At 43.4% G+C, this 27,615-nt stretch overlaps 1 protein-coding gene across 7 annotated transcripts in view; it reads left to right on the plus strand.

Moving 5' to 3' along the window:
• The window catches only part of DOCK10 (dedicator of cytokinesis 10), a 1,735,912-nt gene that overhangs the window by 653,721 nt on the left and 1,054,576 nt on the right, over nt 1–27,615 (plus strand). For all 7 annotated transcript variants that reach the window (XM_078665953.1, XM_078665951.1, XM_078665949.1 and 4 more), the window contains exon 4: nt 23,507–23,589. In XM_078665953.1, coding sequence (XP_078522079.1) covers nt 23,507–23,589 — 83 coding nt within the window. The remainder of the gene's footprint in view (nt 1–23,506; nt 23,590–27,615) is intronic.

Here is a 27,615-nt window from a genome sequence, read left to right on the forward strand (position 1 = left end):
TGTCACTGTTCATGCTTTCAAATCACTCATCAAAAAGACTTCAAGGACCTAATGGGTTTAAAAATGAAAACTTGAAAAGACGTTTGTCATTGAATTAAGCATGCATTGCTGACTTGTGGTGTGACTAGCGGGATACAAAATTTGTCAGGTTTTTCCAAAATTCCTAACATTAATATACTATTACATGTATTATTTGAAATATATTCCAATGTTATCTTGAATAACTTTTCTGTGCGAGGGTATACCTGTGTAAGATACACCTAAAGATGTACCTCATGCAGAAAAGTCAAGTGATACACCACCAGGAGAATGGTTTTAGAAGAAAATGTTTAATTCAATGAGAAATATATTTTGCAAGACATTCTCTAATGTTTCTTATTAAACCAGTCTTCCTCAGGCAAAATCATTGAAAATATTGAATCATGCAAAATGGCGAAAATTTGCCACATTTTGTGTAACATGGAATTCTACAAGACTACACTGGTGTTAACAAAAAGATTGCTCAGGTGTTTAAATCCCAGAAGTGCCCGTGCCTTTTGGATCGAAGTCTATGGAAGGTGGCCCGGAGAAGAACGCCAGTACATAATATTTCTAGACACGCCTGGGGGGAGAGGGTGGGGCTGAGGTGGGTGGGGCTGCCATTTGGAAGAGGGTAGGGAAAGTAATTAAACACTGCATCAATACTTGACATCTAATTTGCAACAACCGGATACTGAATCTCTTGAGGACAAATTAAGTAAAGATGGATGCTAATATCGTACCTCTGAGTTATATACATGTCAAGAGTGTGAGTAGGATTGTTTGCGCAACCATGCAAATGTCTATAATGTACAAGTACATGTCTCACAAATGCCCAATAAAGTTTGTTTACAAAAAAAAAGAAGTGCCTTTCATCCTCCAGAAGTCAAGAAATTAAGGACTTTTAATTTAAGTAATATGAACACGGCAATTTACAGCACTTACAAACTGCAAAATCTGTGATGACAGCTCTGGCAAAAATATTTCTTATTGGATCATTGGCACTATCATATTAATTGAACAATATTCACATTTGTCATCAAAAAATAGAAAGACAAAAAGAATTCTAAAATGAATAGAAGGGCAGCGCAGTATCTTACACTGCAGGAAGATTTGCCATATGAATATATACTAAAATAAAAAGGCGATAAAAAAAATAATTTTACGAAATAGAGAGCAGGTGTTTCTACTGAAAAAATCACAAGATTGGTACCTTGTTATAGATATATCAAATATATTTAACAATTACGGCAAGAGAGAAGGAGGCAGGGCATGATGGTAAAAACAAATTTTTTCAATTCTAGAATTGCATGATTCAGTGATGCATGCAACTCATCTGTACTAGCAGATTAATCTCATATAGCAAAGAACTACATTAGTCTTTCCGGAGAGCTGTTTATCTGCCTTTGTAACCCAAACACAACACATTTCATAGTCATTTTATGGATTTTTTTGCAAAACACTGAAAACAACAAACGTTATTTGGTGTTTTGCTTGCTTAATTGGAATGAGAATATATATTTGCACGGCTGCATGTTATAGAATATTTTTTTCTTAGCAGCTTTTAACATTAGATTTACTGATGATAGCATTTTTTTTACTGAAAACCTTCCTTTATCTGTAAAAGTGGTTGGCACCAGCACTTATTATTGTGGATGGGGATTTATCATGCAATGACCGCACACCACCCTGTTGTAATAGCAAAAAAGGTAATTTATTAGGACATGGTTGCTAACATACTAATAAACTTTATTAACCTTAACAATAATGAAAACATATGACTTCTGACATAACCCAGACAGTTCCATTCTCCTCACACCATTCCACTTCCCCGGTAAGACTGTATCATTTGCTTCGTTCTTCCCCTTTTCACTCGCCGACCTCATTCCATATACCCAATCTTTCCTTCACTTGCTCTCCAAACATCCTCCCTTGAAGATCCTTCTATTGGTCGTCGCATCCCGCCCACCGCTATCATTCACCTGTGTACCCTTTCTCCCACCGAGGAGTGGGTATGCCTGTATGTGACTCACCAGCCCACCAAAATACTGCCAACCAGGAGACCACCATAGGGCGGTTACTTGCCCCACCAGAAACCCATGTCCACCTTTTGCCTCTCATCAACAAGAGAAATGGCACCAAATCGACTTGTTCCATAAAGCACTCACCACATCCCGCATTCCATCATGTAATAAGTGTTACCCAATCACAAAAGGTGCACACCATCATCCCTGAACTGCCCCGGTTCCTCCTCTTTAAACCCTGCATGTACAATCACCTTAATGTCATGAGCCTGACAAAAAACCTTCATCGCCATGTTCATCTTCCTATGGGCCTCATCAATTGCAGCATGTTTTACAGCCCCACCCAGACCCAGCACAGCACAAAGTCTGTTAAAAAACACAGGTTCCTTAAAAATTCAGTTTGATCACCTTCAAGACCCTCTGCATGTGCTGGAGCAAAGTTAGGCCAGACAAACGGACAAAGTCATTTTTCCCCAGATGAATCAATAGCATATCCAGGCAGCCCCTCTGCGGAACCAACTTCGTCAGCCATTGCAATAACGCACCCCTTGGCATTACCTCCTTTCCCCACCAAACAACCTTGTGATGGCTGCTCCTCAAGCCCGGGTTTTGTCCATAAACTTGGTCCGCACACTCCGCTGCCCAGTGTACAAAGGAATGCCCCACAATCCAGGTAACCTTCTTGGTTCCTGCCCGCTCACATACCCTGCAGTAGAAAAAAGAGGCAATTAGCTCAGACAATTCCCACCCTAAACCCCCCGACCATGACTGAATCCTACTACTTCCGGACATAACTCTCACAGCACGTCGACCTCCCCTTACCAATCTGATCAATTCTACCCCATGACCAACCCAAGCACGCCTCTGCCATTGACGCCCCAATCCAAAGGGAATGCGTGCCAAAACTAATCGGTCCCTACCAATCCTGCACAAAGCCATGTTCAAAACTGCCAATAACTGGAGAGTGATAACCCTACTACCCTCCAAATGACAATAAATGCCAGATAAACATCTCAAGGGCAACAAAAGGAAAGTGCACATTCCCTGGCAGGGCAAACCTCACCACCACCACCTTCACACAACCACACCCATCTTCCGCTACCTTCCTGATCCGTCTTAGATAATTTCAGCCAGATACCCAACCTTCCCTGATCCAAATGCCCCTCCTCATACAAAATCTCTCCCTGGCGAGCTGACCCCACAATATTAGAAACCCCAAACGCCCCAAAAACATCTGATAGAAAAATATCAGAAACCCTGAACTCCCCAAAAAACATCTGATAGAAACATCACAAGCTCAAATGGATCGTAACAACACAGAGGCAGAACCGCCAACAAATCCCACAACAACTCAAATGTGATAGCATTTCACAATGCCACCCCACCCCACCCCCCTTCCTGTCTCACCCCTTCAAAACTTTTCCTAGAATGTCATCCTTAGTAGGGTCAAAATCCAAATACAGTTCACCATAGAAAGAAATCCCGGCCAACTTGCCCACAATAGTCATAGGCAACAAACCTTTATCAATGCAATATAGAACAGAAATCAGAATGCCCTGCACAGTGTCCTGGCGCTCAAGACGCATCAGCTCTAGAGACTGGCCTGAAAATTCCCCAAATTCGATCCATGCCAGCGTGTAACTTCCTAGGGTGGATCAGCTAATGACTTCTCGACCAGTCCAACAACTCTCAATTCCCCCAGGCACAGATATCCGCTGGCAATTCTATCTTGGACTTCTACTCTCCTGGCACCAGTCTGCGAAAATGATGCCACTGCGAACGCGACAAGGAATCAGCTATATTATTGCTGGCCCCCAGCATGTGTTTTGCCCTGAACACCACATTAAGCCGCAAGCACACCAGCATGAGCCTCCTCAACAGCCACAATACTGTCAAGTCTCGTACTCATTGCTGGTTCACTAGATTGACCACATTCATATTATCCACATGGAAAAGAACAATCCTGTTCTTCAACTCACTTCCCCAAACTCCCAGAGCTACCAAAAGTGGGAAAAACCCCAGAAACGCAAGTAGGAGTGGAGTGGGAATAGTAAATTTTACACCTACGCTATCCAACGCTTACCCTACAGTTGCACTCAATAGAGTGGGAATAGTAATTTTTACCCCTATGCTATCCAACGCTTTCCCTACTGTTGCACTCTCTGGAGTGGGAATAGTAATTTTTACCCCTACACTATCCAACGCTTTGCCTACTATTGCACTCACTGGAGTGGGAATAGTAAATGTTACCCTCCCGCTATCCTAGTCATTTTTACCCCTGCGCTATCCAACACTTTCCCTACTGTTGCACTCACTGGAGTGGGAATAGTAATTTTTACCCCTATGCTATCCAAAGCTTTCCCTACTGTTGCACTCACTGGAGTGGGAATAGTAATTTTTACCCCTACGCTATTCAGCGCTTTCCCTACTGTTGCACTCACTGGAGTGGGAATAGTAATTTTCACCTACCCACTATCAAATGCTTTCCCTACTGTTGCACTCACTGGAGTGGGAATAGTAAATGTTACCCTCCCGCTATCCAACACTAAATATTTAATATTTTTTAATATTATTAAGTTAATATATATGTATTAAAAAATAAAAATGCATGTTTCTTTTTTTTACTTACATTAATTATTTATTAATTTTAATGGTATTTAAGTATTTTCAAGTATGTTTTACTTAATTATATTTATTATTTCAATAATTTTACATTACTTTTAAGACATTTTAAAAATTCGAAATTTTAAGAAACTATATTATTTACAACAATATTTTGGATTCAATATTTTTGTACTTACCTGTTTATAGATAGGAATTCGATATTCTGGTAGTCGATATTTTGTTACCGATATTTTTGCAGGTCGATAATTTGCTCCTCCATATTCTGTCAGTGATTCCTCAATGAGAATTCTAGGCCCCAGTAGAGAACCTATTTAACTACATAAGGGCCTATTCCGATGTCGGACGGACCTGAGTCCATCCGACATCGGGCAGGAGCTGTAACCAACTGACCTGCTGTCGTTGGTTACAGCCCTGCTAGTACGATGCGACCGAACAGGGTTCGGTCGCATTAGTATACCTTACAATGCAAGCATGCTTTCCGACCGTAAAGCATGCTTGGAATGTAGAAAGCAGGGGTGCAGTTCATCCCTGCACCCTGTGGCCGGCATCCCAAGGTGCCTGCCACCGGGTGCAGGGATCAACAGAGGGGCACCATAGGTGCCGCCATCCGGTGGCCTCACACATGGGGGCCCTGCTGGGGGCCCCCAGAGACAGCTTCCGACTGCCTTTTCGTGCGGACAGACCGGCATGAAAAGGCAGTGAAAAGCTGCCATCGTACTCCCTCAGTCGTACAAAGGCAACCGGGGGAGTACTGGAGGATTTCCGAACTGCGGACAGGCTCCGAGCCTGTCGTCCGCAATCCGTAAATCCGAGTCGGATTTCTTTCCGACCGATCCCATCAGAATGGCTCTGTCGGAAAGGAATCCGCCAGCAGTGACCGATTCGGTCGTAAGGGCTCCGAACCAAGCCTCTTATCAATCAAGTGCTTAACAAACGTATGTTAAATGATGCTTCCTAATCACCACTAGGACGTAACACACAAATATTATGCTAGATGGTCCGGACATCCACTTTTAAGCATAAAATTGGCATTTGAGTGTGCAATCTTAAACTAATAAAGCCCAGAAAACCAGCACGCCGAACATTGAAGCACCAAATGTTGCTTAACCCCTACCGCGTTTTCCCGCTGTACGCGGGAATTTCAAAAATGGCTTGATCATGACAAAGCCAGCTCGTCATCCGCGCAGCGCAGGTAACGTTGATGACGAGCTGGCTTTGTCATCAGCACCGAAGGGGTTAAACTGAATCTCTGGCTCAGTTATATAAGGTTTGTTTTCGCACCTACGGTTGACAAGAGCGAACTTAGTTCAATGCAAGAAAAAATTGAATGCTTCGCGGAGCTTCAACATCACTAGAAATTGAATATGTATTTCAGCATATTTATTTTAAAATAGGTATTTTAAAATGTTGAGGTAGAATGTGCCTAATATTGGTAACGTCACAGGAAATAATAAAAAGCAGCTAAGCTTTTTAGTAACAGTAAAAACAGGAATAATCGTAACATCATAATTTATATCCCTTAAACCCTCACTATGCTATCTCTAAGCGCTATGCTATTTCTAGCAGATAACTAAATGATAAGCCTGCATTTAGGAAGTGGTGTGTATACCTAAACAACAAGATTTGCTCTCTGTTAGAATAGCTTGTCATCTATTTTGAGCACAAGGCTAAGAGCTAGAAGATTGTGTCTCCAAGAGAACACCACCCTGGCACCTGCTCATGCAGGAAGAATGGAATGTTTTGTAGAGCTTTGGAGAGTCTTGCTGGAGGCTTCTTTGGTCAAGATGAAACCAATTGCTGTGTTCATTTGCGATTTGCGTCTGTGACCTGAGTGAAGTTTTTCTCCTAACTAACCAGTCAAGTGTTAGTTCTTCTAAATAGTATCTTATCTAAGATGGAACTTCTAATGTCACCTTAGGAATGTTTTGATATAATCATATACATCAGTAGTATTTCGGTTATGGTCTCATATGAACTTGAAAAAGGCACCTGTCCCAGATTGATGTCGCACTGGGAGTTTTGTTGATGTCTATATCTGAATGACTTGACACTTTCACAGTTCTCTGAAAGATATGCACATATGACAAATGCGTCAAAGGCAAACATGTTGATGATTCCACATAATTTGATTTAAAAAATGTAGCCTCCATTGTCAAAGAAGACAGCCTCCATGGTCTGAGATGGTGATCTCCAGTACTTAAGATGGATTTGGGGTCAAAGGTAAACGAGCTGGACAGCCTAACTAAAATGGGGATTATAGCTAAATGAAACTTGTCCTGTATGTGTTTGAGAACCTAAACCAAAAGAAAGTAGCCTAAATACAGGTGATTCAAATAATAGAATTATGCAGGAAAACAAGCATCAAATCTATGCAATTCCTGTAATTATTCCCAAGCTAAATAGTCACTAAATTATCCCTGAATGTGCTTTATAATGATTTTGCCAGAGATATTCATTATATATTTACAGTATAAAAGCATATGCCAGAGACGTGCATTTGATGAAATATCAATTAATCACTTGTTACATGTTCATTAACAGTTCATTAACACCTTTCTTCAAACTGAAAATAAAAAACGGGTCGCTGCACTGGAAGACTGTGCAGACTTGGAACAGCCTTTAATAAAAACTTTACAAATTCATAATTCAGGTTCTACTGATTTGATTTTTGTTGTGTAGGTGCCAAATAATTTATTTAACGGTTCTCCATTTTGTTAAATTGATATGGGAATTTTCTTGTGTTGTGGATTGACTTTATTACTGTTTGTGTGCTGCGTAAATACTTTAGACATTGCCTCTAAGCTAAGCCTGACTGTTTTTTGGTCAAGGTACCTGGGGTTAATGAGTGGTTAATTTAGTGACTTTTGGTGGTTCACCCTGAAGAGACTGTGTCAGTTGCTTCAACAAGGGTCATCACCATTCAACCAGCAACCCAATTTCTCTCACCTTATGTATGTATATAGTAGTGTAGCTCCTTGTGACATGCTGTATCTTTTCTAATGTACACATGTGAGTACTCTATCCATATATTGGGCAGATCAGTTCAAAAGATTAATTATTTCAAAGCATTAGGTTTAAAGTAATTTCAAAAGCACTTAGAGCCAGATATACAAAGCAGTTTTTCAGTAGCAAACGCTCCGATTCAAAGTTTGTGACTGAAAAATTCCTTTAAGAAATGTGCTAGACCTATTTTAAGAGTCTGTAACTCCTAAAATCGGTATAGAAATGGATAAGGAATCGCTATTTGGAAGAGGCATGTTGTAGGCCTGCCTTCCCAGTAGGGATTCCTATCCATATGAATCAATGGTTTAGGACTGAAATACCAATCATAAACCATTGAAATGTTATTGATCCTCAAGTTAGGGTAGTTACCTGTTCGCTAAGGGAAGGAGTCCCTCAGGGCTCCTTTCCCTTTTGTCTTCGTGAATGTTGAAAACTTTTCATTTTAAACGCAGACCGGTTTCCTTTAAGGAAAGTGGGCTGAATTTAAAAGAAAGTTTATTTTGTTAAATTGCGATTACAGACAAGGTAGTCTGCTGAAACCGGGAAGCCACCATCCCTTTGTTGCCATCCAGCCTTAGTTAATCGCAATTTACTTAGAACCTGCCTCATTAATATTCATGAGGTTAGTCACATTGCCACCCATTATGATTCAGAATTTTAAGAACCAGCTTATTAGTATATATGTTTGTTCTTAAGCATATTTAGTGGTCACAAAAATACTGGTCAAGGTTTGTTATCATTATTTTGCGACCAGATAGTCGTACATGTGACCCTTTGTCTCTAAAAATGACACCGATTTACATTACACCTTCACTTATAATTCTTTCACAAGTCTTCATTTCTTCATAGATTTAGAAAGAATTATGTACCCCAACAAAGTATTTCAGTATTAGGTGTGATCTTGTCGAGCAGTGAAAACAGAAATGGGGAGCACAGTAGAGCTATGATGGGTGGAAGAAGTGACCAGAATACCAACACAGAGTGTGATGGCCATGAAGAGATCTTTGGAGGAGTGAGTTTAGAGTTTTACAAAGTTTTGTAGGTCGCTCCCATTCCTCCACTTTTTTACAGTTGTGATGCTTCATTATTGAATGTGTTAGTTTCATAATGTCACGATTGATGGTGTCACTGTTCATGCTTTCAAATCACTCATCAAAAAGACTTCAAGGACCTAATGGGTTTAAAAATGAAGACTTGAAAAGGCGTTTGTCATTGAATTAAGCATGCATTGCTGACTTGTGGTGTGACTAGCGGTATACAAAATTTGTCTGTTTTTTCCAAAATTCCTAACATTAATGTTATGTGGAGAAGCGTGGCTCAGTGGTTAGAGGCGGCAGACCCGGAAGCTCAAAATTCCACGGACTCGACAATTCTCGCTCCGGTGCCTACTCGACTCACGGGGTCACACTCTGCGACTCTGGGCAATAGCTTGCTTAATCTCCACTATGGCCCCTCGCGGCGGGATGCCTGGCTTTCACCTTGTGGATACCCTGCCGGGGTATCTCACAGGGGAATACCAGGACGGGTTCCCTAAGCAAGCGCCTTGAGACCCTTGGGTGATTCGTGCGCTATATAAATCGAAATACATTTACATAATGTACTATTACATGTATTATTTGAAATATATTCCAATGTTATCTCGAATAACTTTTCTGTGCGAGGGTATACCTGTGTGAGATACACCTAAAGATGTACCTCATGCGGAAAAGTCAAGTGATACACCAACAGGAGAATGGTTTTAGAAGAAAATGTTTCATTCAATGAGAAATATATTTTGCAAGACATTCTCTAATGTTTTTTATTAAACCAGTCTTCCTCAGGCAAAATCATTGAAAATATTGAGTCATGCAAAATGGCGAAAATTTGCCATATTTTATGTAACATGGAACACAGGAATCCTACAAGACTACACTGGTGTTAACAAAAAGATTGCTCAGGTGTTTGAATCCCAGAAGTGCCCGTGCCTTTTGGATCAAAGTCTCTGGAAGGTGGCCCGGAGAATAACGCCAGTACATAATAGTACGCCTGGGGGGAGAGGGTGGGGATGAGGTGGGTGGGGCTGCCATTTGGAAGATGGTAGGGAAAGTAATTAAACATTGCATCAATACTTGACATCTAATTTGCAACTACCGGATATTGAATCTCTTGAGGACAAATTAAGTAAATATGGATGCTAATATCGTACCGCTGAGTTATATACATGTCAAGAGTGTGAGTAGGATTGTTTGCGCAACCATGCAAATGTCTACAATGTACAAGTACATGTTTCACAAATGCCCAATAAAGTTTGTTTACATAAAAAAAGAAGTGCCTTACATCCTCCAGAAGTCAAGAAATTAAGGACTTTTAATTTAAGTAATATGAACACGGCAATTTACAGCACTTACAAACTGCAAATCCTGTGATGTTCGCTCTGGTAAAAATATTTATTAGATCATTGGCACTATCATATTAATTGAACAATATTCACATGTGTTATCAAAAAATAGAAAGACAGAAAGAATTCTAAAATGAATAGAAGGGCAGCGCAGTATCTTACACTGCAGGAAGATTTGCCATATGAATACATACTAAAATAAAAAGGTGATAAACAAAAAAATTTTACGAAGTAGAGAGCAGGTGTTTCTACTGAAAAAATCACAAGATTGGTACCTTGGTATAGATATATCAAATATATTTAACAATTACGGCAAAAGAGAAGGAGGCAGGGCATGATGGTAAAAACTATTATTTTCAATTCACGAATTGCATGATTCAGTGATGCATGCAACTCATCTGTACTGGCAGATTAATCTCATATAGCAAAGAACTAAATTAGTCTTTCCGGAGAGCTGTTTATCTGCCTTTGTAACCCAAACACAACACATTTCATAGTCATGTTATGGATTTTTTTGCAAAACACTGAAAACAACAAACGTTATTTGGTGTTTTGCTTGCCTAATTGGAATGAGAATATATATCTGCACTGCTGCATGTTATAGAATATTTTTTTCTTTGCAGCTTTTAACATTAGATTTACCGATGATAGCATTTTTTCGACTGAAAAAAATCCTTTATTTGTAAAAGTGGTTGGCACCAGCACTTATTATTGGGGATGGGGATTTATCATGCAATGACCACACACCACCCTGTTGTAATAGCTTAAAAGGTTATTTATTAGGACATGGTTGCTAACATACTAATAAACTTTATTAACATTAACAATAATGAAAACATATGACTTCTGACATAACCCAGACAGTTCCATTCTCCTCACACCATTCCACTTCCCTGGTAAGACTGTATCATTTGCTTCGCTCTTCCCCCTTTCACTCGCTGACCTCATTCCATATACCCAATCTTTCCTTCACTTGCTCTCCAAACATCCTCCCTTGAAGATCCTTCTATTGGTCGTCGCATCCCGCCCACCACTATCATTCACCTGTGTACCCTTTCTCCCACCAAGGAGTGGGTATCCCTGTATGTGACCCACCAGCCCCCCAAAATACTGCCAACCAGGAGACCCCCATAGGGCGGTTACTTGCCCCACCAGAAACCCATGTCCACCTTTTGCCTCTCATCAACAAGAGAAATGGCACCAAACCGACTTGTTCCATAAAGCACTCACCACATCCAGCATTCCATCATGTAAGAAGCGTTACCCAATCACAAAAGGTGCACACCATCATCCCTGAACTGTCCCGGTACCTCCTCTTTAAACACTGCATGTGCAATCACCTTAATGTCATGAGCCTGACAAAAAACCTTCATCGCCATGTTTATCTTCCTTTGGGCCTCATCAATTGCAGCATGTTTCACAGCCCCCCTCAGACCCTGCACCGCACAAAGTCTGTTAAAAAAACACAGATTCCTTAGAAATTCAGTTTGATCACCTTCATGACCCTCTGCATGTGCTGGAGCAAAGTTAGGTCAGACAAACAGACCAAGTCATTTTACCCCAGATGAATCAGTAGCATATCCAGGCAGCCCCTCTGCGGAACCAACTTTGTCAGCCATTGCAATAACGCACCCCATGGCATTACCTCCTTTCCCCACCAAACAACCTTGTGATGGCTGCTCCTCAAGCCCAGGTTTTGTCCATAAACTTGTTGGTCTGCACACTCTGCTGCCCAGTGTACAAAGGAATGTCCCACAATCCAGGTAACCTTCTTGGTTCCTGGCCCGCTCACATACCCTGCAGTAGAAAAAAGAGGCAATTAGCTCAGACAATTCCCCACCTAAACCCCCCGACCATGACTGAATCCTACTACTTCCGGACATAACGCTCACAGCACGTCGACCTCCCCTTACCAATCTGATCAATTCTACCCCATGACCAACCCAAGCACGCCTCTGCCATTGCCGCCTCAATCCAAAAGGAATGCATGCCAAAACGAATTGGTCCCTACCAATCCTGCACAAAGCCATGTTCAAAACTGCCAATAACTGGAAAGTGATAACTCTACTACCCTCTGAATGACAAAAATGCCAGATAAACATCTCCAGGGCAACAAAAGGAAAAGTGCACCATTCCTTGGCAGGGCAAACCTCACCACCACCATCTTCACACAAGCACACCCATCTTCTGCTACCTGCCTGATCCTTCTTAGATAATTTCAGCCAGATACCCAACCTTCCCTGATCCAAATGCACCTCCTCATACAAAATCTCTCCCTGGTGAGCCGACCCCACAATATCAGAAACCCTAACCGCCCCAAAAAACATCTGATAGAAAAATATTAGAAACCCTAAACGCCCTAAAAAACATCTGATAGAAACATCACAACCTCAAATGGATCGTTACAACAAAGAGGCAGAACCGCCAACAAATCCCACAACAACTCAAATGTGATAGCATTTCACAATGCCACCCCACCCCACCCCCCTTCCTGCCTCACCCCTTCAAAACTTTTCCTAGAATGTCATCCTTAGGAGGGTCAAAATCCAAATACAGTTCACCATAGAAAGAAATCCCGGGCAACTTGCCCACAATAGTCATAGGCAATAAACCTTTATCAATGCAATATAGAAAAGAAATCAGAATGCCCTAGACAATGTCCTGACGCTCATGACGCATCAGCTCTAGAGACTGGCCTGAAAATTCCCCAAATTCGATCCATGCCAGCGTGTAACTTCCTAGGGTGGATTCAGCGAATGACTTTTCGATCAGTCCAACAACTCTCAATCCCCCCAGGTACAGATGTTCGCTGGCAATTCTATCTTGTACTTCTCTTCTCCTGGCACCAGTCTGCGAAAACGATGCCACTGCAAACGCAACAAGGAATCATCTATATTATTGCTGGCCCCCAGCATGTGTTTTGCCCTGAACACCACATTAAGCCGCAAGCACACCAGCATGAGCCTCCTCAACAGCCACAATACTGTCAAGTCTCATACTCATTGCTGGTTCATTAGATTGACCACATTCATATTATCCACATGGAAAAGAACCATCCTGTTCTTCAACTCACTTCCCCAAACTGCCAGAGCTACCAAAAGTGGGAAAAACTCCAGAAATGCAATGCTACACCCTTAACTCAACCAGTGGCCACTTCTGCGCACACCATCTCCCATCCCAGAATAAGCCAAAGCCCTGGACGCATCCAAAAAGATCTGGACCTGCTACACCATATTCTCTTCCCAAAAATCCAAGAACAACCCATTGAGCCCATCGCCGCCTCCTACATGGCCATGCCAAGACACCTGCAAAAAGTTCTCCCTGCTCTCAACACCCTGTTTGCAAAGTTCAGGAAGTCCAGCTATTTCTGCACTGCCCTCAACTCAATCTACTGTTCCCCAATCACATGTAACAGAAAAACCTGGATCTCATCCACTTTCTTCCTCGGCAGACAAGCCACCCACCACACCAAGTCCAGCTCAATGCCCCAGAACGTCAGCACAACACTATGTTCCTCCGTCTTCCTGGGATCCAAAGGCACCCCGTAATGTTGTGTTAGAGCCTCAAAATGATGCACCGCCCAGACACAGTCCTCTGATGCTCATGCACCAACAAATCAAAAATTGCCCGGGTAATGGAACACCCCACGATATCCACTGCCTCTGCTGAAAACCCACTGTAAAAAGGCACTGAAGAGTTCGAACAAGGCACAAGAAATAGTACAACCCATTAGCAGCAATGTATCCACATAGGTGGCCCCTCCAAACTGCATACCAAGCAAAGAGAAATCAGCAGGATGAATGGGCAACAAGCGAAACGTGGACTTGACATCACACTTCTCCATTTCGGGACCCTGCCTACACCTCTGCACCAAGCGTATGGCATCATCCACAGAGGCGTTCTGCATCCTGGTATCCTCCTCTGCAATGAAAGTTATGACAGGGCCACCCTCAGGCCAAGAGAGGTGGTCAATCATTCTGAGCTCCCCCGTGCCACAACTCCCAGTGGGTTGAATGATCAAATCCTCTGGGGCCACTCGAAGAATGGACCTGTGAACCGACCTTCAGTCACTTCTTTGTCCAGTTTTGCTGCTACCACTTGAGGAAGCTCCCTAGCTAACTTCAAATTGTCTGCTAACCTGTTCCCCCTTTGGCCCTGACACCCTACCCAAAATCCTTCAATGAAACCCCACTTCAAATGCAAAGCCACCTCCCTGTCAGGTTAAATAGAGAGCCAAGGTACCAAGGCATACACTTTAACTGGTGTAAGGGCCCCAGACTGCCCCCTGCCTTTAGAGGCATTCCACTGCTTTGTGGGGCTGGCCAGAGTAAAGCATTGCATGATGGGGTGATATCCTCCGCACTTGGAACATTCATGCTTAAACAGGGGTACGTCAAGCAGAACCCCTTGTTCCTGATGCCCTAGTGGTGGGTCCAGGTGGCTTCTACTCATATCCCACCCCCTGTGGAGCAGGACAGGGCTGAACGACCCGGTACATCATGGGGAAGCCGCTAGCTCTATGCGTCCATGCTGACGATTGAGTGGACAATATCCATTGCATCCAAAGCTCCGAGTCCATCTCCCCCCTTGGCTTAAGACTGACCCTGGCTCTAAACTCTTTATCCGGACATAGCCTCCAAAATGTATCTGTGCTTTTTGGATTATGATTATAACAAGAAAGGTTCCTCTCTGTGTATTTATTTAAGTGGGTGACCATGAGGCCTATCCATGTCAATTCGCAATTTATAATTTGCAATTGAGGCAGACAAAGAAACAAATATAGCTCCACACTAGGATGATTTTATACTTTGACACAATATTTATTTTTATAAAACTCTTGTGTTAAAATTGAAAATTCAGTTGTGCATTCGATTATACTGAAAGTGCTCTGGTACAATATTATATCCACTAGCTAACAATTCCGTTTTACGGTTTCTATCTCAGAGTCACCTACAAGTACTGTAAAATCATATTATTTCAAAAATTGACTAGACTGAATCGTCCGGATAATTAAATAGAAGGACGTCAACCCTATCCATAAAAGTAAGGATAGTATATATAAAATTACCCGAACAATATGCCCACCACTAGGTTAACTCATATTAGGAACTCTATATTAATTGTATGCATTCTGTTGTTTCTTTTTTAGAAAGAAGAAGTATATTTGTTTTTAATTCTGTCTGTCCTGAGGAAGGTGCAACAAGTGTAACCAACGCACCGAAACGCGTCGACAAGTGGACTTTTTAATGTATATGATATGTTTTTACTCTTCTATTTTGTGAATTTTTGAAATAATATGATTTTACAGTGCTTGTAGGTGACTCTGAGATAGAAACCGTAAAACGGAATTGTTAGCTAGTGGATATAATATTGTACCAGAGCACTTTCAGTATAATCGAATGCACAACTGAATTTTCAATTTTAACACAAGAGTTTTATAAAAATAAATATTGAGTCAAAATATAAAATCATCCTAGTGTGGAGCTATATTTGTATCTTTGTCTGCCTCAATTGCAAATTATAAATTGCGAATTGACATGGATAGGCCTCATGGTCACCCAGTTAAATAAATACACAGAGAGGAACCTTTCTTGTTATAATCATTTGCAACCCAGTCCTTTCTGGTCCCTGGGAAACTCTCTTTTTTATGAGCTTTTTGGATTATGTCCATGTACTTCAGCAGTGCAATCGCCCTATCCAAATGAGTATATGCTAGCATAAATCAAGAAAGCTGAGGTCCAGTTCTCCATGTTAATGGGCAGCCTTTCCCTTATGATCAACGCCCACTCTTCTTCCTTGGATCCTTCCTTGGCCTGAATCTCCCTATGTAAGAGCTTAAAAACATATTTGTGCTTCCAAATCCTATTTTTCAGACAAATGTGACCCTAGGGGCATCGGTACTCACATTTACGGCAACCTCTTCTTATATTTATCCTCTTCTGTGTCATCCTTCTCTACTGTCCTTACAGTACCCTCCGTTTGGGCCTTGATACCCACCACCTGTTTACCACCCTCATCTTTTTGTGTGCCCCGGTGCTGCCTATCAGTGCGGTCCTGGAGTCATCCATCACACCATCCCTCACACCTAGTGACCGGCAAGGCGTACTTTTCAGTCCAACATCTCATGCTGCCCACCAATTGCCTTTACCTTGCACTACTTCAATGCCCAAAGCCTTTTCTTTCTGTAGTACTCCACTGCTCCGGTGCCTGGTTGTCTTGGCACTCCCCTTGTCCGCACGTAACACCTGGAAAACAATACCTTCATTGGTTGACCTCTACATCCTCGCAAGCCTCCCCACATACTCATCAACTTCATCTCGCATTTTCCCTTCTTCCCATTCTTCTCTCTCATCTCCATAATCAAGAATCAACTCATCGACTGGCTCCTCACACACAGGCTCCTGCACCACACGTTTCTGCCCTTGCACAAACACACCATGCTGAATTGAACGCTCATCCATCGCTACTCCTTGTGCGTGAGCCCTGGATGAAGAGCAGGCTGCCAGGACCCCCTGATGCTTCGGGCCAACATTCTGAGGCTGTTTTGCACCCCGCTGACATCACCACCTTTTTCCCAGCCTCTGCTGCTGGTCTTGCATCTCCTTTCCCAACCAGACTGTTCCAACCTGGATGGTCCCTCACACAACCAGGCCCCCGTGCTGTGGTGGATCCTGCTTTGTCTACCCCTTGGTCCGGGTCCTCTGGGACCCACACCCACTGATCCCTTGCGCTGTGCCCCCGATCCCTGGGTCCCCACCAGGAAGTCAGCAGCCAGATAATCCCCATTTTGTTAGGCGAGTGCAGCCACCCTCTACCTGGCCTGACACACCTGAGCCCAATGTTCTACCATCTCCGGGACTAACAGGTGCTGTTCCCAAATGAGGGCCTCCAAATCAATTCTCTGCCATCTGAGGCAGGGCCCCCCACCCTCCCCTGCACCCTCTGCCCTTCTGTCTTGAATAATGCCAGGGTCCCCCTCAACCCCAGTCCCCACCCCCCATGGCCCAGGAGCATACAGCCTAATTTATTTTACTTTGGATCCCAAGGGCCTAGCCTTCACTGTATCACATCCCCAAGTGGAGGGGCCCGCTGAGAGGTTCAACAGCCCTTTGCTCTCTCTTGCTCTCCACGTGGAGCGCTTGACCGCACAGCATCTAATTTAGGAGGCCCCACGTCCCCACCTTTAGGCAATTCATCTGGCTCCTCTGCCGAAGGAATACGCACTGGGAGTCTCTTTCTCCTACCCCCGAGCTTAGTAATTCCAAGAGCACACTTTGCTTTCCTGCCCTGTCCAGCTGATAATTTCCTGCTGGTGGCAGCTCTGGGAGGCAAGCCCCCACCACCGCTGTTACGTTGCCCAACACATAATGTGTCGGCCGCCGCAATTCAACCCAGGTCTGGTCGTAAACTCTAGGCCTGAGGAGATCAGCCCTGCCCACAGTGTCCAATGTGATAAGGGTGGCCGGAACATCTCGTTGTCCAGCGCCATCGGAGCTCACCGGCTATGTTCTCATACGAGGTAGCCTAAGCTACACTTAACTGACAATTTCCCCTACCAAAAATCTACACTCCCCTCCCGGTAGTGTTTGGTGTCAGGACGAGGCCAGATACTCCTTTAATGACACCTTCATAGCTCATTCTTTAACCTGCCCCTTCCCATTAGCCTAACCTATCCCCACTCTGTCCTGTGCCCAGCACGAAGCACCACAGGGAAGACTGCTCTGTGAACTTCACTTCCCCTGGGTGACAGCATTTCCCATTTTCAGACTTTGGCCAACGGCAAGAGAGAAAAACACAGAAAAGGGACAGGGATGGAGAACGTAAATGATAAAAAACAGGGGTAAAGCGTGGAGGCACAGGTGAAGATGAACCTGCCAAAGTGAGATACAAAGACAAGAAGAATAGTGAGAGGAAGTGACGAAAGATGTAGAAAGTGGAATCAAGACTAGTCAGCCTTGGCATGTGGTAACCTTGGTATTCCACCGCACTGGCAGCGGGCGCCTTAGGAAATCTTTAGCACATGCACTTATTTTACTATTAAATAAAAACAAATTAAGTACTTCAAATCAGCCAGATGATGATTGCATCCATCTTTATGCTTTCCAAGCATCTTGAGACTGCCGTTATGTCGAGAGAACCCCCTCACCTAGGCAAACTTTCAGGGTGAGGAGGCCTGCAAACGTGCACTAATCCATGATGCACTGCGAGGATGCAAGGACCAGGGTTAACACCGGCATAATTTTATTGTGAATTTTGTACTTCTCTTTCAAGTGAGGACTCAAATTGCACCATTTTCCTGAAAATTATGTAAAATTCAGGGACAGTAAAATGGCAAATACTGCTGCCAAAACAGTGGCAAATTTCAAGCCATGCAGCCCATGTAATAAAAATTGTACACTTGCCTATTGATATTTACAAAATGCTATCAGGCAGCAGAAAATCAGAAGTTCTGACCAGGTGCTGCAAATTGTGTTCATGTTGTAATGAGGGGGAGTGGTACTAAGTATAAATACCACCACCACCTATTTTTAGTCCTGCATAGGTGTCTAAATAAGGTCAAGGCCTACGGAAATTCGTGATGTACTTTCACATAATTGTGGCAACTGAAGGCAGTGTATGTTTTGATGTGAGAAATAGGTCATTAATGTTAAGATATATTATATTAATAGGACATGGTTTTCAAAGCACAATTCATCGCAAAAGCAGCTTCCTGGAGTGGTCTTGGAGATAGCTAAAAAGTACATGGGTTTCCACTGGGCCCTGTGGGTAAAGGAGAACAATATTTAGATGTCTTTTCATAATGTATGTAAGAATTGATCATTTGATGGCATTCCTCCAGTATAAAAAAGGGTGTCTTAGTGTTGTATGTGGACACAAACCATAGGCTTTCTAACTCAAAGAGCTATGACTCTGTCAACATTGATTAATATCAAATAAAGAGCAATTGAATATCCTGTTGAGTAATGAACAAGCAGAATACTTTGTTGGGCATATGTGTATATTTATATCCATTTTGTATGTTAAATACTTGTTTTGATTTCCTCTATGGCGTTATACTCAGATCAGAGACCACTTTTGAATCCAATTTTGCCCTTGTGCAGAAAGAAAAGTTTTACTAGATGACATGTTATAGAGGTTTTAAACACTTATAACTTTAGTAATTTATCACTGCTAGTGTTATGACATAAAAGTGACTGTAACATTAGCATATCAAAAATGTTGTCAAATGGGAATAGTCTCAGGGTGAGCAAAAACAATATTTTGCACGCTGAGGGGTATATTCACAAGAAAGTGTGATAACTACCGCAAGAGTAGTGTAACACAACTTTCAACATCGCAGCCCATCACGGCAAAACAACTCAGTGACAAAGTGGAATTCACAACACGGCGGTAGCATGCGATAGTTTGCCGACACCGCTGCCAATGCCAGCGACACAATCACCTCGACGGAGATAAAAAAACAAACCCCAGCGCGAAAAAATCTGTGATGGGCAAAATCGCAATAAGAAAACAGTGACAACCAGCGCAAGGGCAGCAATACACATGCGCAATGCGGGAAAAAGCACAAGAACAGCATACAGAAAATGCCACCGAAAAAAATCCAAACAACAGCTGAGTACCACGGATGCACCCTGGCCAATTGCAGAGCACTACATGTACACCACAACTACCTAGCACCGTGGAAGATCAGAACCGACAGGCACACCGCATGAAAGAGACCAGTGGCAGACAAATCAGAGCCGCACGAGCGACACACCCACCGTGCAGCATACGCACATAGGCAGGAGTGCACCTCAACATTGACAACATTACGGTACAAACAGCACCCCACCACATTTGAACACGAACACAACTGATTCCGCAAATGTGCACGACCTGGCAAATCACATCTCAAATCGCAGGGAAAAGTAACATTAAAATGTACAAGTGCAAGCTAAAACCTGCAAATATGTTTTATTCACACATGCAGTGCATTTGGACATTTACTACTGTCGCTTGATAGCCATGGTCGGTCACAATGTGACGTGCTCATGAGAAGTAAGTGTCAATGATGGTATTCCTATGGGCCATTCCTGCCGCTGCTTCAGTGGGATGTGGCCCACCTGCCCCCATCACCACCATCATCATCCGGTACCTCTGGGACTGGGATCCATGGAGCCCTGGTGCAAAACAGATGTTGTGCAACACACAATATGCAACAATCAGCTTGCACACAATGTCCAGGCTGTACAAGAGCTTCCCACCTGTGCCGTCCAGGCACCTGAAACGTGACTTCAACACACCAAATGTGCTTTCATGATGACCCTGGTGCGTATGTGGGCCGCATTGTGCTGCCTCTTGGCGGGTGTGTTCGAATCTCGGAGGGGTGTCATCATCCAAGGGCAGAGTGCATATCCTTGATCACCTGTGCCAGCGCAGGGAGAAAAGAGTCAATACTTAGTTCGGCAGAATGTGATGGCAGGCCCACCAATCCTGTGACTCCTGTGCTGGCTGTGTGTGGTGAGTGTTAGCCAGCCCGCATGGAGTAAATGCAATGTCAGAACTGCAAGGGGGGATGACACAAGTCGCACAGGGCTAGTGGCCCCGGATGCACAGCGGGCAACACGGGCCCACCGACACAGGACACGACCTGCGGGTGACTGGGGTAGGGTCATGTGGGCAGAGAGGTGCTTCAAATGTGTTATGGCTGCATTTTGCATCTCTACACGTTCAACTGTTGTGTGGCTGTGGTGCCATGAAATATCTGTATTGGGTGCAGGGGTAGGCCAAGGCGACCATGGAGTGGTGTGGTCGTGTCTGGTTGGTGGGCGTGTAGTTTGACATGTTGATTGTGGTTTGGTCAGGTGTGCATCCCCACAGTTGTGCATTGTGCTTTGGAGGCATTGGGATGTGTTGACTTGGTATTTACCAACGAGCAGTCCCGTACCATATGTGCCATCCTGAAAGTGCTGGTTGATGATGGACTGTCGAAAGATGAAGGAATCATGCACACTGCCTGGGTAGTTGGCGACGACATTGGTGAAAACTCCCCGGTGCTCCACTATTGCCTGCACATTGATGGAATGCGTGTGCTTTCTGTTGCGGTAGTGGTGTGCAGTATCCTCAGGGGGAACAAATGGGACATGTGTGTAGTCGATTGCCCCAACACGGCCGGGAATCCGGCTATGGCGTACAAGCTTTGCTTAATCTCCAGCTGTTCCTGCGCAGTGTTGGGGAAGTGAAGGTACTGGGGTATGAAGCTGTTATGATAACGTCCTCGGGATCGGTTTGTTGATTAGTACACCCACCTCTAGATCGAATGAAAGCCTGGATTGCCGTAATGGCACAGAGCACTGGGAAGATCAAGTGAGGGGAAAAAAGGAAATGATCAGGGAAGGGAAGGAAGGGGACAGCAGGGAGGGAGATCTGAAAGACATAAACAGAGCACACAGATAAGACCACGTTTGTGCTAAACAGAACTAATAGTACATATGAAACAACCTTCTATTAGGTATACCTAAAAAAGGAAAAATAAACCCCGTAGATGTGCAGAGGTATCTGGCAGCGTTGGAGTTGTTGCGGTGTAACTACAGCAATACAAAAGGCATATAACAGTAATATAATAAATGTCAGAATCCTAAAGGATAACCCATGAATCACATGTTTTACACAGATCAGAACCTACCTAAGTATACCTCTACAATGCTTCACAGGAGTAGAGTGTAACCATACACCTCCAGAAAACCCCTGTTAATTAGAAGAGGTATAAACAATAGTTAACACCCAAACACAATTCAATGCACGCTGCCACCATAGGATTTGTAATCCATGAAAACTAACATTTGAAGACCCATGGAACTCTTAGTTCTTCCAATAACCCATATAATGCCTCTTAGATGGGTATAGGGTAGAATCCTTAGTACATGCACAGAACACCCACACGTGTTAATGTTGCACCCCTAAACACTACTAGCCAGTAGCAGCGTTTTCCTCCGTCGGCCGAAAATACCAACCGAGCCAAATCCAACTGTCCCAACAGTCAAGACACTGGTACCACGGTAACACGTTACCGAGTAGCCCAAAACACAAGTCTCAAAATAATCAGCGATCCCGCTGAAAATCCCAGTGGTGCAAGCACCCTTACCGCACCGTCGTTAATCCAAAACCCAAACACAGCAATCCAGTTCTCCAAGGAAATTCCCGACACCGGTCCCCTGCCGCCGACGTCCTTAAGTGATCTCCCGTGAGATCGCGCTCCATCCCGAGGGATCACGGGAGCTGTAGTTCTGGCCCATGGCATGCCGGGAAATGTAGTTCCGTAATGCCGCGATCGTGACAGAAGCTGAGGATTGCATCCAGGACAGGTGTGATGAACTTTGATATGGCTGGCTGTGAGACCCCTCCGACTCTGGCAGTTGTTGGTTGGAAGGTACCAGAGGCCAACAGGTGCAGCACAGACAGCAGCTTTGTCTGCAAAGGGATGTTGGTTCTCCCCTGTGTTGGGACCGTCAGCCTGTGGATGATGTGGGTCATGATAAGGTGAATGGTGTCCTTTTGAGCCTGTAGTGGGCAACGACTTCCTCATGCTTCAGGTCGGTGTGAGTGGTCCGGTTTATGTAGGTCTGCTGTCTTACGCTGCGCTGCATCTGTGGTGGTCCGGGAGGGGTTGCGGGTCCGGATCCTGGGGGTGGTGGTGGTCCCGGGGGTGGTGGCAATGGGTGTTGTGGCCCTGTTGGGGCTCCGAACTGCATGATGAGTAGCTACATTGCTTCGTTTGTTCTTCGGGTGTGGCTGTGTGTGGAGCTCCATTGCCTAATGCAGATAGTCGTCCGTCTTTACACCTGCTACAAGCAGGTGTTAAATACCTGGGGCCACCGCGGCTCATCGCCTGTTTTCGGTTCGCTTCACTGATCTATCAGTTTGTTGTGAAAGTGGTGTTGTTGTTTTTTCGTGTGTTTCTGCACAGGAACGCCTGCTCTGCATCTTATTAGTGTTAGTTGGTGGTGTCCACCGTGGTGTTAGGTTTTGAGACTGTTATCGCGGGAATTCTGCTGATGTCTGCTATTAGCACCAGCTTGTGAATGGTGGGGTAAATGTATCACGACTTTGGCTGCACTAAAGTGTCATTAATTCTGCGATAGCTCCTTGTGAATATGCCCCTAAGTTTTGCAAAGTTAATCAAGTTTACACTTGGGGAGATTTTTAAGTTTTCGAAAACTTGACAAAACTTTACTTTTGGCACAAATACCCAAAGATGCAGCACAGGTGGTTTCCAGTAAAAATACATGGGAGAAGCCAAAGTCCTTGCTTTTCACAAAAAGTATTTTTATGTGATTTTTTTCTCTCGCTATTTTGTTTATTAATGGTCCAACTGTAATTATCCTATCAAAGCTTGCAAAGAGATAGATAGATAGATAGATATACTGCATATGTTACTTTTAAGTTGCTACAATACACATGTCCATTATTTCTTTTACAGGCCTCTAAATACTACAATTCACAGTGGAATGTTGTGAATTACAAGTATGAACAGTATTCTGGGGACTTCAGACAGCTGCCACAGTAAGAAGTTTAACTGCTTTCATTATTTCTAAATTCAGCTATTTTTATCTACAGTGACAGCCTAGTGACATAACGTTTCCTTTCTTCATTTGTCTTCTTGTCATTCCTTATCCTGTCCTACTTAAACTGTGGGTAAGAACCTTAAAAAGGTGAAACATTTGTGAGTTTAAATGCTTTAAGGTAGACGAATTCATGCATTTGCATATAACGTAGTACCCAAGTTTAAATAAATACATAAATCATGAGCCTTTAGAAGTATTTGCTAAGCACGCTAACCTGTTTTAAATTACTGGGGCTCAATAAGATTCTGCCCATTCATTTTTTTTTGCACAAACAAGTGCCAATTGACTAATCAAAGACAGAGTAAGGTTGTAAAGTTGATTTGCATTGCCGTAATATTTATGGAAATATTTGAGGGGATATATGAATGGTATTCAATTGCTAATATGAAACGGATTTGCTGATTCGATTTGTTTATTTTTTGTGCCCCAAATTTTCTTTCCTGCTGTATTCTGGTTTTATGTACAGTTCAGTTTTACCGGTACTTGCATTATAGATAGCAAGCCTTGTATGATTTATATCGCTATTGTGGTGTTGATATAGTTAGTTGTTTTTTAGATTCTATCATTAAAGATATGGGTTGCTCGTTGATGTTGTCTTTATCTTTAATAAATGTCTTCAAAAAAGGAAAGTAAGTATTCTCAAATAAGAAAGAGAAAATCACGCACTTTCAACATTTCCATCCCCTTACCGTGAGCGGTGAACTTAGGGTTGGTGTTTCTAGGGTTGGCGTTTCTAGGTTGGATCGGTGGTGTAACGAAACTTGAGGGGCCCCCTCCAAGGTTCATTGAGGACCCGTCTCCAGTCTTAATCAGGCACTCTCAGGCCAGGGTACTATACTGAGGGGGCCCCCTGGAGCTCGCCCCCCCCCCACCAAGGGTACTGCAGGGGCCTATGTTACGCCACTGGATTTGATATGACTCTTCACTAAGCATGATTTGTGGTTTTGTTAAGATAGCGCCCCATGCAGAGGGAACTTTGACACCCATGCTGTTGTTAGCGAATTAAATGAGTCAGCAGGAGGTTCTTTTGAGTTCACTGGTCAGTCCCTGGCAGAGCAGTAACTGGCCCCCCGAGCACAAACGTCTCTGCCCTCCCCAGCTCCCCTAAATCACAGACAGCTTAGCTGCCTCATGCTGATAATGGTATTGTTGATGTGTGTCAGCAGGGGTGAGAGGGTGAAGGGAAGGCAAGAAAAGGGGCTAATGGACGGTTAAAACATTTCCCAAGGTGTGAAAATGAAGGATAAAATACACTTTGAAATGGCAGATCAAAGAGAAATGAGCACTCAGAGACATGGACAAGGCTGGAGCAGAATGACAAGGGTGTTGCTGTTAGCAGTACCTTAATGCACACAACTCCGTGCACCCTTCAGAATATTGGTGGCCTGGGCCCAGTTCGCCCATACTAAATGCCAGTACTGCATGCAGGGATAATATTTTGAATTGTGTGTTCGAAGATTCCACATTTTTTTCATTGTCTACTTTGATGAGCTGTTGAACAGAGTTATGCAAGATGGACACCACAGCACGGATTGTATCTTGTTTTTGAAGGACTGCCACTGTTTCAACCACCTTGCACCAACTCCTATGTCATAGCCAATGAAGAGCCCATTTTTTATGGTCTATACGATGAGCTAGTAATGATCACTGCCACATAAAGGTACTCAACTCGGATCTGAAGATGTAACATTCTACACTATTATTTTCCTTTTTATCTATTTGTGGTACTCACAGGGGGTCTACCACAATCTCATTTAAGTCTTATTCACTCTGTGTCACTTTCCCAGAAATCACTTCCCTTTTAATTGTCTTTATTCTTTATTAGTTACATAAATAGCATTAATTAATTACACTAATTAAGCAGTATTACAATTGTAAACACTATTAATAGCTGTGACATCCAGTAATTAACCTGAACATATTTTTTTAGGGAAATGTAGTTCTAATTTCAAAAATAGCAAAGGTAGTTACTTTCTGAGTACTTGACGTTTTTATACTAACAGCTTCAAGGTGCAGACCTTCTTAGTTTCATTTAGAGAAAATATCAGTGATTTGCATCTTTTATTGCCCAGCGTGGAAGGCATTAGTCATTTGACTGTTAAAATGAATTGCATGGTGTTTGAGAGAGAGAAGTACTTCGTGGCATTGTGTTAGAAACTGGGTTACTGGTCGACTAGGGTAAAAGACATGGCCGAGAAGTAACCATAATCCTAGTAAGAGTAAGGCAAAAGCAAACACTGAATTAAGCTGTGCACAGAGCTGTCAGGTTTAACTTTAGAGACAATGTGTAAAGTATTTGAGCAACACTTGAACAGTAAACTAGTTAAAACACCACACAAAAAGATTCCACACCGGATTAGAAAAAAGAGCTTAATTTTCAAACTAAAACAAGATGAAAATGACAATATTCCAACAACTAGAACCGAAGTTATGAATTTTTAAAGAATAAACTGTAAAATAGTGCTTTGAAGCACAAAGCTCCAACTGGGGATATTTAGTCATGCTGGACCAGGTCAAATACCAAACTTCACACCGGCCACAATGGAGTGAGGGTCAGATACAGTCCCAGGTTAGTCCCACTGAAGTTTTACCATCTCATGTTTTGTGTCAAGAGTCCCGTTCGCGGGGGAGAAGTTTGCCAGGATCAAGGAGAGTGTCACTGGCGATGGTCGGCCTGGCACGAAGAGCAGGCCGGCCATCGAAGATTGGTGGGCTGATGTTTTGCATTGACGATACACGCCTGTGGACCATCCTTGCTGTGCAAAATGACAAACTCGCTGTGGCTTGCGCTGATTCTCAGTGCAAACAGCATGGTTCCAGAGCGAATGGGCCTGATCACGTTTGCGAAGAGCACAAAAGCTTGACTTTAAGAGGTTTAAAACCCCTTGCAAGGGCCCAGGACTTGAGAGGCACCTCTTGGGGGTCAGGAGCTCATTGAAGATGGGTCCAGGAGCTTTGAGAAGACTGTTTTGTCCCTGAGTCTCCGATCAGAAGGAGAGCAAACTAGCCCTTTCACTCCCTCTTGGGTCCTGGGTTCAAGATGGGATCCAGGTCCAGTTCTTCCTCAAGGCAAGAGGGCTGCAAGCAGCAGGTCAGCAGTGCTTTCAGAGTGGCTGTTCAGCAGAGTGGCAGTTCTTTCAGCAGCTCAGCCGTTCTTCTTCATGGCAGAGTATCCGCCGGTCCAGAGGTGTAATGAAGTGATTGTGCCAGAGGTTCAGTACTTATACCCAGTTGTGCCTTTGCAGTGCGGGAGACTTCAAAGATATGCCTTTGAAGTGCACAGAGGTCCTCCCTTCCTGCCATGGCTCCAGAATCACTACAGGGGGTATGCAGCCCTTTGTGTGGGGACAGGGCACAGCCTATTAAGGTGTAACTGAGGCTGGGTCCAGCTCTTCCCCCACATCCTGCCAGGCTGACCCATCAAGTCCCACCTAAGCTCAAACTGTGGGTGGTTGTCTAGGGGGAATACACAAAGCCCTCTGTCACCCACCCCAGACTTTTGATCAGAGACAGACAGCATGCACCGAAAGGCTAAAGTAAGAAAATACCAAGTCTCTAAAAATCCAACTTCACCATAAGTTAGGATTTTAAATTTGTATTTCAGAGACACCAGTCTTGGAGGTCGTATCTCATAGTCAAAATAATCTTTATTCGGATTTGTGAAATCCATCAAAGAAATACAATTTTACATTCATCACATACAAAGTTATATAGATTAAAACACGATATACATGTCAATTACCAGTAAATGGTAGATAAGTGCTTGCGCAAAGTCTTAGCCAGTTCCGTTCAAAAACCATATCATAACTCATATCATTGAGGTGACAAAAGTGCAAATAGTGCTTGTGCAAAGAGTACTCTCCCTAAATACCTCTAGTGTCTCAAATAATTACATCATTGAAAACGCAGAGAAAGATGAACAGTGTGTAGCACTAATCACAGCATGCAAACCAAACCTACTAAG

Source organism: Lissotriton helveticus, chromosome 11 (genome assembly GCF_964261635.1).
Source record: "Lissotriton helveticus chromosome 11, aLisHel1.1, whole genome shotgun sequence".
Lineage (NCBI taxonomy): Eukaryota > Metazoa > Chordata > Amphibia > Caudata > Salamandridae > Lissotriton > Lissotriton helveticus.